We start from the raw sequence: 8,884 nt of genomic DNA on the forward strand, positions 1-8,884 counted from the left end.
AGAGACACCAGCAGTGTCAGGCAGCCACTGTCCAACTTGACTGAGGCAGAAGATGCTGCTGACAAATCAGGACTCAGACCCTGGGTGTTATTCCTATAGCATACTCTTTCAGGTTGGTTCTCCACCCTTGCCACATAGCCTCCAGCACATTTTAATCTGCCTACAGAAACCCACCAGTACTTTCTGTAGCATGTAAACAGGGCCCTTGACTGATGTTCTTCTTTTGAGGTATTCCATGACCACACCTCCTCTGGCCCCAAAGCCACTCTCTGTTTGTCCGTATTGTTTTCCTCATAGAATTTACCACTGTCTGAAATTCTTAGTTATTGTTTTCACAGCTAGTTATCTGTATAGTCAGTAAAATACATGAAGTTTACAGGAGTAAGCTTCCTAGAACAGAAATGAAATATCTTATTTTGCAGTGTATTTCCAGTACCAAGAAGCCTGTCTGGACAAAATAGTCTACCCATAAGTATCTGTGTAATGATTAACAGAAGAAGTGGAGCAAAGCAATTGCTCAACTTTATTTGATTTGGAACAATTAAGAACATCATAGGGAGAATTAAAATCTTTCTGATTACAATTATGAATTTGGCTCTCTAAGAAATTTAAGGGAGGTGCTGAACCTACTCTGAGGTTACTCCTCATGTGCACTGCCTGTCGGAAGCATCACTGGAAACGAGTGATTGCAGGAAGGCTCAAACCCCATACTCATGAGGGAGGTCAGCCTCCCCATGATTGGCAGGTAAGCAATGTCACACAGGGACCAGAAGACAGATGTCTTGTCTACCAACAGCCTGCAGCTCTATACTCCTTGCAACAACATAGGCAACGTATTTCAATAATGCCTAATCATAAATTGCCTTTGATTACCCTGAAGAAACTCCTAGATGGCTGTTCACATCTGAGTTCATGGGTATACACTGTTATGTAGACACAATGTATTTTTGAATAACAAATTACCACACATTCAGCATTTTCAAACAGCACATAGCTAATGGCTCACATTTTCTGTAGATCAGAAACCCAGGTTCAACTAAGGAGGAATCTCTTCTTAGGGACGTTTGTCAAAACTACAGCCAAGGTATCAGCTAATGTTGAGGTCCAATTTGAAAACTCAGCCAAAGAGGAATCTATTTCCAAAGTTGCATGGTTGTTGATAGAACCTCAGTTCTTTTGGGGCTGTTGGACTAAGACCCTCAGCTCCTTGCTGGCTGTCAAGTCACATGCTACCTTCATTTTTCTGCAACATAGCAGCTCCCAACACAGGCCTCTCCTGTTGCAGCTCCCAACATGGCCACTTGCTTCATCAAAAATAATAGAGTGGGGGCCTCCCTGGTGATACAAGGAGTTAAGTCTCAATACTACAAAGCTATGTGCAGCCACTGAAGTACTAGTTCAATCCCCGGCCAGGGAGCTGACCCACATGGCTCAGCAGATCTCTCCTGTCTCACCCGCTGCTCCCCTCAACAGTGTATTTCAGTACAACTCCCCACTCTGCTCCCCACTCTTATTCTGATGAATACTCTCACCCCCTGCACCTCTGGCCTGTACCCCAGTTTTTGTATGCATAAATAAATAAATCTTTAAAAAAATAAAGAAAAAGGAAAATATCAAGGAAGTGTCTGCTAGTAAGACAGAGGTCAGGAAAGTATTCAATTTATTTTTGGAAGTGACAGCCTAGTACTCTGAAAAAATTCCAGGGTTTAGAAGCAAGTTACAGTTATGCATACTCAAAAGGTGAATAGTAGGAAAGAATAAGAAGAGCTGGAATCACTGGGAACCACATTTGCAGTTGTACATCATACCAAGTGATGCAGCAGAATTAACGAGTATAGAAAGCCATAGATTCTACTCTTCTCATAAAAGAAAGCAAGTGATAGAAATATTTTCTAATAGTTGCACTGATTCTATGCAACATGAAAAGCATACATCTGTAAAAATGTGACAGGGAGATAAGGTTTTCCCTGGACCCTCCCTGGTGGCGTAACTGGCTAACGCACAGCACTGTGAAGCTAACTGCACTACTTCAGTGCTAGTTCAATCCCTGACCAAGATGCTGACCCACATGGCACAGCAGACCTCTCCTGTCTCAACCACTGCTCCCCTCAGCAGTGTACCTCAGTAGATCTGGCTGTTCTGCTCCCCACTGTGTCTCTTTTGAATCCTCTCACCAACCCTGGAACTCTGGCGTCTACCCCAGTTCTGTATGCATAAATAAATCAATCTTTAAAAAAAAAGAAGTTTATCTCTGGCTCCCTTGTTTGAAATGTGGATCGCAAAATGTGGCTGTGGAAATCCTCTATCAAGTACCTGCTAGAAAATGATACTGTGTGACAGAAGTAGACCTTTTCATATTATTTTCACTAATTTTTCCATTTTTGTTTTCCATTTTGTATTTTAAGAAAAAATCTATAATCTATAGGCCTATAGGCCAGGGGAAAGAAAAGGAAATGGGAAAAAAAGGTTCTATGAGGCGCTATGGATGGAACATTCAAGTTCCACACCCATAGAGACTTCTGTGATCTCTGTGATAAAATACGATTGAAAATTACCAACCCAATGTGTGAATCTCAATGAAAAAAATTTTATTACGTCCTCATTCTGTTCCACTGTTCCCTTTTGTGAAACAATTTTAATGAGCATGTAGAGCTGACTAGTCTTGGGTACCATCAATGTAAATTCACAGTAAAAGTGGAAGAGCTAAAAATTGTAGATCCTACCTTATAATAGACATATGTTAGTAGCTCAATAAAATTTCTTTTTTTTTTTTTTAAAGATTTTTATTTATGCGTACAGAATGGGATACAGGCCAGATGTGCGAGGGCCGCTGACAGGATTCACCAGAGACAGAGTGGGGAGCAGAACAGGCAGATCGACGAAGCGCATTGCTGAGAGGAGCAGCAGGCGAGACAGGAGGCTAGACAGGAGTGGTCTGCGGCACCATGTGGATCATCTCCCAGGCCAGTGTTGGCCGGCTGGGGATCAAACTCTCACTGAAGCCACTGTGGCTAGCTTGCAGTGCTACCCACTGCGCCATCTTCTATTTTTTTTTTTTAATTTTATTTATTTATGCATATGTTAACCCCGGGCCAGCCGGGCAACACGGTCTAGAGGTGCCGGCTGGGGATGATAATAAACCAGGCATACACACACACACAGGATGTGCAGGCAAAAGGAAGCTCCTTTATTGTTTCGTTTCCCTCCTTATATATCCCCCAGTCCCCGCCTCCATACTTTTCCACCCCCACCCCCCTTGTTTGTACACCGTCTGAGCATTTAGTCCTGCCAGCAAAAACATACTCCCTTTCCGGTGCAAGAGACCCTTGTTCTTTAAAAACCTACAATGTTTCTTTTTAGTCCATCAGTAACCTGGACACCAGAGCTCTCCACATGCATACAGAACTAGGGTCCAGGCCAGAGGTGCAGGGATGGTGAGAAGATTCACCAGAGTCAGAATGGGGGGCAGAACAGGCAGATCAGCAAAGTACATTGCTGAGAGGAGCAGCGGGAAAGACAAGAGAGGCCTGCCACTCCATGTGGATTACCTCCAGGGCCAGGATCAAACTTGCACTGAAGCAGCTGCCTCTAGCTTGCAGTGCCATGTCCAAACCTGTTGTGCCACTAGGGAGGGCCTCGATAAAATTTCTAACCTCAACTAAAGTGAGATATATGTCATGCTATTTAGCATAATGGGATATTATACTTTCAAATATAGTAATGTAACAATAAGAGCTAACAAACTAGTAGATAGTATGACATGGTGGTGAAGACCACAAAGTGTTAAACTGCATGGTTTTCACCACTGGCTTTTCTATGACCTGGGCAGGTCACTTAAGCTCAGCTTCCTCATATGTAAAATATGAGTAATTGTATGATTTTGCTTATATGTGATACTTGAGACAAAAAAATGAACATAACAAAACAAACTATTTGACTATCATTACAAAACAGCAATTTCCAGAGGGAAGGAGAAGTGGGATGGGTAAATTAGACAAAAGGGGTAAATTGCATCTTGGTCATAGGAACTTACGCTTTCAGTGATGAGTATAATGTTGCCCAAATGTTGACGTACCCATATACCTAACATCTACATAATGCTATAAAGCAATATTATTTCCATTAAAATAATATGAGGGCCTTCCTAGGGGCTTTGAGGTTAAGTCTCAGCACTATCACCACTATAGGCTGCATTTGATCCTTGGCCAGGGAACTGACATACATATAGTGCAACGTTTCTTGTATCACTCACTGCTCCCTCAGCAGTGTATTTCAGTAGATCCGCTGGTTCTGCTCCCCACTGTCTCTGGTGAATCCTCTCTTCCCCCCAACTCTGGCCTGCGCCCCAGCTCTTCTATGCAAAATAAATAAAATGTTTTAAAATATGAATAGAAGTACTTACCTCCCAGGATTGATATGATGATCAAAAACATTGATGTTAAGTATAAAAAAGGAAACCAAAAAAAACCATTGACATTAATATAGTAGTGCGCTCTTAACAGTGTTGGCTACTACTTAACATAAATTTTATTGAGATCGAATGTTCTGCAAATGAACATGTGCCCAAACAGACTCATCTACATTCATTTGACAATTTTCTTTTTTTCATTCATGTACACCGTGTACCATGAATTAGGCAATTTTTAACTGCTGGTCTCCTTTGTAGTGAGATGACACTGTCATTGCAGCAAAAGGCCAGTAGATGGCCACCCGCAGACCCTCACAAACAGCTGCTGCAAAAGTATTTACAAGATCATGTTAAAAGGACTACAAAAATTAGTAAAGAAAGGTGACTTACAGATATGGAAAACAAAGTTTGTAGTCATCTTAAAATTATTTTTTAAATTTGAAAATGAAGGATATATAATTTTATTTTTTCTCTCTAAAGTCTTCATTACATTGCTTGAAGAGGTGTGCTTAGGTATGTTTCCCAGAAGGCAACTTACCTAATACCAAAGTATTTTAATTATACTTTTTCTTTGATTAAGTCACCAGAGGACAAGTATATTTAGTAGTTGGTCCCAAGGCATTAAGAATGAGATAAGAGAGCTATCTTCAGTTTTGCTTTTCAAGAGGGGTGAGTTCTACCCCACATGGGACATTCAGCTCTATATGGAGACATATTTGATCATAGCTGGGGGTTTGCAACAAGCATCTAGTGGCTTGAAGGCCAGACATGTTGCTATGCATCTTACAGAGTAATGGATAGCTCCATAACAAAGATTTGTTAGTCGAAAAAAAATCATCAAGAAAAAAAATCACCAATATATGTCTCAAGCAGCTCAGAGTAGAATTTCTGGCTGTTTTTTGAGCATTAATAAAATATTAACACCAGTGTAGGCTTGCAAGATGTGTATTCACCTTCAATACTAATTCTGTGGTGGGTGGTCACAAATCAGATAGGCAACTGCATTTTAAAATTTATTGTCATACCAATTCGTTCATGTCCTAAGGCAGGAAGTTTCATCTGAGTTACAGAAAATAAAATAAGCATGTAGGTCTTCATATTTTCTGCTGCAGATTCTGTTAACAATACATTTACAGACACCGGATGACATTTACAAACAATTGAGCTGGAAAATATTCGCATTTTAACACAGGTCAATAATTCAATGGCAGCAAAATCTAGAGTATATTATTTGTGAGCCAAAGAAAGCCAGCTTTTAGCTATGCTCAGTTATCATCAAACAAGTCAAAACTATGGTTTGATTAAAAAGTCTCAAGTATTAAAAAAAAAGTCTTAAGTATAATTTCTTTCGAGGAATAGAAGAGAAAGGCCCAAGAAAGAGTCCTTTTCGGAGGGTCAAGTTCTGTCATTGACCAGTTCTCTGTTTTGGAGCAAATAACTCTTCTGCATTGAGATTCACCTGTAAAATAATGTGAGGGTATTTTTTCTTCCATCATCCAGGTATCAAAATCCATCTCCCCCACTTGGTCTGTTAACCACTCCTTCATCTTTAAGCGTATGTGTCTGCTCTATGCTAGTCGGGCTGCCCAAGTGTGTTGATCACGCTTGTCTTTTACACTATACTTTGTCCTACATCTTTGAGAAAGTCATGAAGGACCTCATCCACTATTATTTCATACAGGCAGCGAAGAGATAACATGTTGTAGAATCAGAGGGTAGCGTAGGTCTTGAGGCTGGGCCTCAAAGTGTTCAACACGTTGGAGGATAATGCCCACAGCCCTGCATTTTCGACTTCACTTTCCAGGGACAGGAAGCCCGAGTTCGGCTGCTTTCCAGAAACAGATGTAGATTCTGCTGCGGGTCTGGAAAGCTTGAAGCCGTAAAATATTAGGAAAGGATAATTCCAAGTATGAAAAGTAAATGTCTGCTCATTTAAAAAATATGTCCAGATGATCAGTCATTTTTCCTAATGTGATTTGTATAGAAAGCAAAATTTGCATCGTAAAAACACAGAAGTCGTTTTAATTTTGCAGGAATCAGGGGACACACTGAGGAGCTGCTCAGTTTATAAACCAGGTGGCAGACTCACGTCACCTCAGCCAAGCAGTCTGAGAACATCTTTGATGGCAGGGCACCCCAGCACGAAAGGCTCTGACTCCTCCCCGCCGACAGAGGGAGCCCGCAGCCTCACCTTTCCCGCCAACTCCACGGCTACTCCTTCCCCGACTCTCGTCGCCGCCACTAGAGCCCGCGAGGCAATTCTCCTTCCGGGGCAGCGCGGATAAGCGTGCGAGACCCGGATGCAGACGCGCGTGCAGCTATATAAGAGCCACGCGGGCCACCCGCCTCTCTCTTCCCGGAAGACGCGGTCGCCGTCGCGTCGGAGCTGTCGCTCGCCGGCTCCTGTTCCTGACTCACCGCTGTTCTCTCTCGCCGAGGAACAAGTCGGTCAGGAAGCCACTCCACAGCCATGGTGAGACGCGGTGGGTGGCGGTGGGAGCCGCCTGTGGGGCTTAGGCGCGGCGACATTTTGTCCGGGTCCCGGTCCCTTCTGGGGACTGTTGGAGGAGTTCGTGAGTCAGTGAGGCTCGCCCATTAGCAAGGCACCTGAAATGGTGGAGGAACTCGGAAAGTGGCTTGTAAATCAGTGTTGTGCCGCACATGGTGCGACCCGGAGGGGTCGTTTCCACCTTTGATCACACAGTTCACAGCCCCCCAGTCCTCGAGTTAGCTTGTCTCCATCACGAACAGGCTGCTTCAGACTTCCCTGATGATCTCGTCTGTGTATTAGCAGGCTTTTAAAGATACCGGAAAGACCCCGGTGGAACCGGAGGTGGCCATTCACCGCATTAGAATTACTCTCACCAGCCGCAACGTGAAATCGTTGGAGAAAGGTCAGTATATTAGCTTCAAGGATGAGATGCTAGGACAACGAAGGCCATGAATCTGGCCTGTTACTGTGGGAAAATAACTGTGTGGCTTGAAAGCAGCAGCGTTAAAGGCATTTTCTGCTGTTTTTTCTATCAGTTGGCGATGAGGAGATAAATACTGTGTTGAATTAATCATGATAGTTGTATACGCTATTCTGAGCCAGCAACACTTGGAACTTTTTAAGCCAACTTTGATGGTTTCAAATGAACTGAAAAGTGTTCTTGTTTCTCTGTAGTGTGTGCTGACTTGATCAGAGGTGCAAAGGATAAGAACCTCAAAGTTAAAGGACCTGTTCGGATGCCTACCAAGGTAAAGCCGTCCTATGGGTGGGACTGAAGTAGGAGTCACTTTGTAGCTGTTGTAAAACCAGATTTACCCTTTTAGGACAAGGGAGTTAGTTGCCCAAAGGTTTTTTATGTATGTGCTGATGCCATCATGTAAACCCCAAAAAAGGGGTGGCATTTAGGTTAAATAACTGTTGTAGCACCTGCTGCTGTTTTATAGGTGTGATTTGATGATTTAAAGGTAGAAACGTCAAGGGTGGTTTGAGTGATAGTGGACTTGGCCACTATGGTTTTACCAGCTATTCTGGGATCAGTATCAAACTCAAGTTCTTGATTTCATTTGTCTTTGTGTTGCAGACTCTGAGAATCACTACAAGGAAAACTCCATGTGGCGAAGGTTCTAAGACTTGGGATCGGTTTCAGATGAGGATCCACAAGCGGCTGATTGACTTGCACAGTCCTTCTGAGATCGTTAAACAGATTACTTCAATCAGCATTGAGCCAGGAGTTGAGGTTGAAGTCACCATTGCAGATGCTTAAGTCAACCTTTTTAATAAAGTGATAATCACTTGTTAATCTTGTTGACTTTCATTCAGAATACTGGCAAATTATAGGAATAGAGAGTTGTGCTGCCTGTAAAGTGGAAAATGAAAATTAGATGACTTATGGAGGCCTGGCTTTTTTTTCCCTACAGGCCCCTATGATCTGTTCAGAATTGACATCTCATAAAAACTAAAAAGTAAACTGGGCTCTATGTACATGGTTTATTGCTTAAATACTATCCCCCTTGTAAACATACTGTACCTCAATGGGCTCATGGATAAGAATCCATCTTCCTGATGTCCCATTAGTATGCCAATATTTCACTTAAAATTTGTAGTTGATGGACATCCTAAGTGTCTTCTTATTGGAGCAATATATGGCGTTTTTATAGATTGTAAAAGTTCTTATAGAAAAGTCAAAGTTGAATTTGCTAACTTACAGATTACAGTAGGTTCCTTTGGATTAGGACCTAGCCCTTCACTTTTCTGGAAGATAATTTGTTACTTATATTGCCCCTTGCTCATATTACTCTAGACATAAGTTCATTATATGCCTGTGCTGTGACATCTCAGTTGGCTGTCAGACAACCACATTTAAGCTATTTTACCTCTTCCCAGCAGTGAGCCAAAACACTAAAAACTTACCTGGGTAAGTAGTAAGGAACTAAAGCTCTCATTGTAAAGCTAACATTTGACTATGAAAGCTAATGTGTGACCTC

The 8,884-nt window shown here is 42.2% G+C and overlaps 1 protein-coding gene across 2 annotated transcripts; it reads left to right on the forward strand.

Moving 5' to 3' along the window:
- The first annotated feature begins 6,747 nt into the window (after nucleotides 1-6,747).
- Nucleotides 6,748-8,367, forward strand: RPS20 (ribosomal protein S20). Of its 2 annotated transcripts, none has more exons than XM_012722826.1 (4): nucleotides 6,748-6,881; nucleotides 7,200-7,302; nucleotides 7,575-7,648; nucleotides 7,981-8,367. In XM_012722826.1, the coding sequence occupies exons 1-4, from the start codon at nucleotides 6,879-6,881 to the stop codon at nucleotides 8,161-8,163; spliced, it is 363 nt and encodes a 120-aa protein (XP_012578280.1). In that variant the 5' UTR covers nucleotides 6,748-6,878; the 3' UTR covers nucleotides 8,164-8,367. The 2 variants fall into 2 exon arrangements, with proteins under 2 accessions (XP_012578280.1, XP_004679926.1); XM_004679869.2 differs by having other exon boundaries at nucleotides 7,203-7,302; nucleotides 7,981-8,199.
- The last annotated feature ends 517 nt before the right edge of the window (nucleotides 8,368-8,884 follow it).

This window comes from Condylura cristata, unplaced genomic scaffold (genome assembly GCF_000260355.1).
Source record: "Condylura cristata isolate star-nosed mole 26May11 unplaced genomic scaffold, ConCri1.0 scaffold00009, whole genome shotgun sequence".
Lineage (NCBI taxonomy): Eukaryota > Metazoa > Chordata > Mammalia > Eulipotyphla > Talpidae > Condylura > Condylura cristata.

Excerpts from the sequence above, each read along its gene's own strand:
- RPS20 (XM_012722826.1), top strand. Across the intron at positions 7,303-7,574 it reads CGTGAAATCGTTGGAGAAAG|TGTGTGCTGACTTGATCAGA; the intron begins GTCAGTATATTA and ends GTTTCTCTGTAG. Across the intron at positions 7,649-7,980 it reads CTGTTCGGATGCCTACCAAG|ACTCTGAGAATCACTACAAG; the intron begins GTAAAGCCGTCC and ends TTTGTGTTGCAG.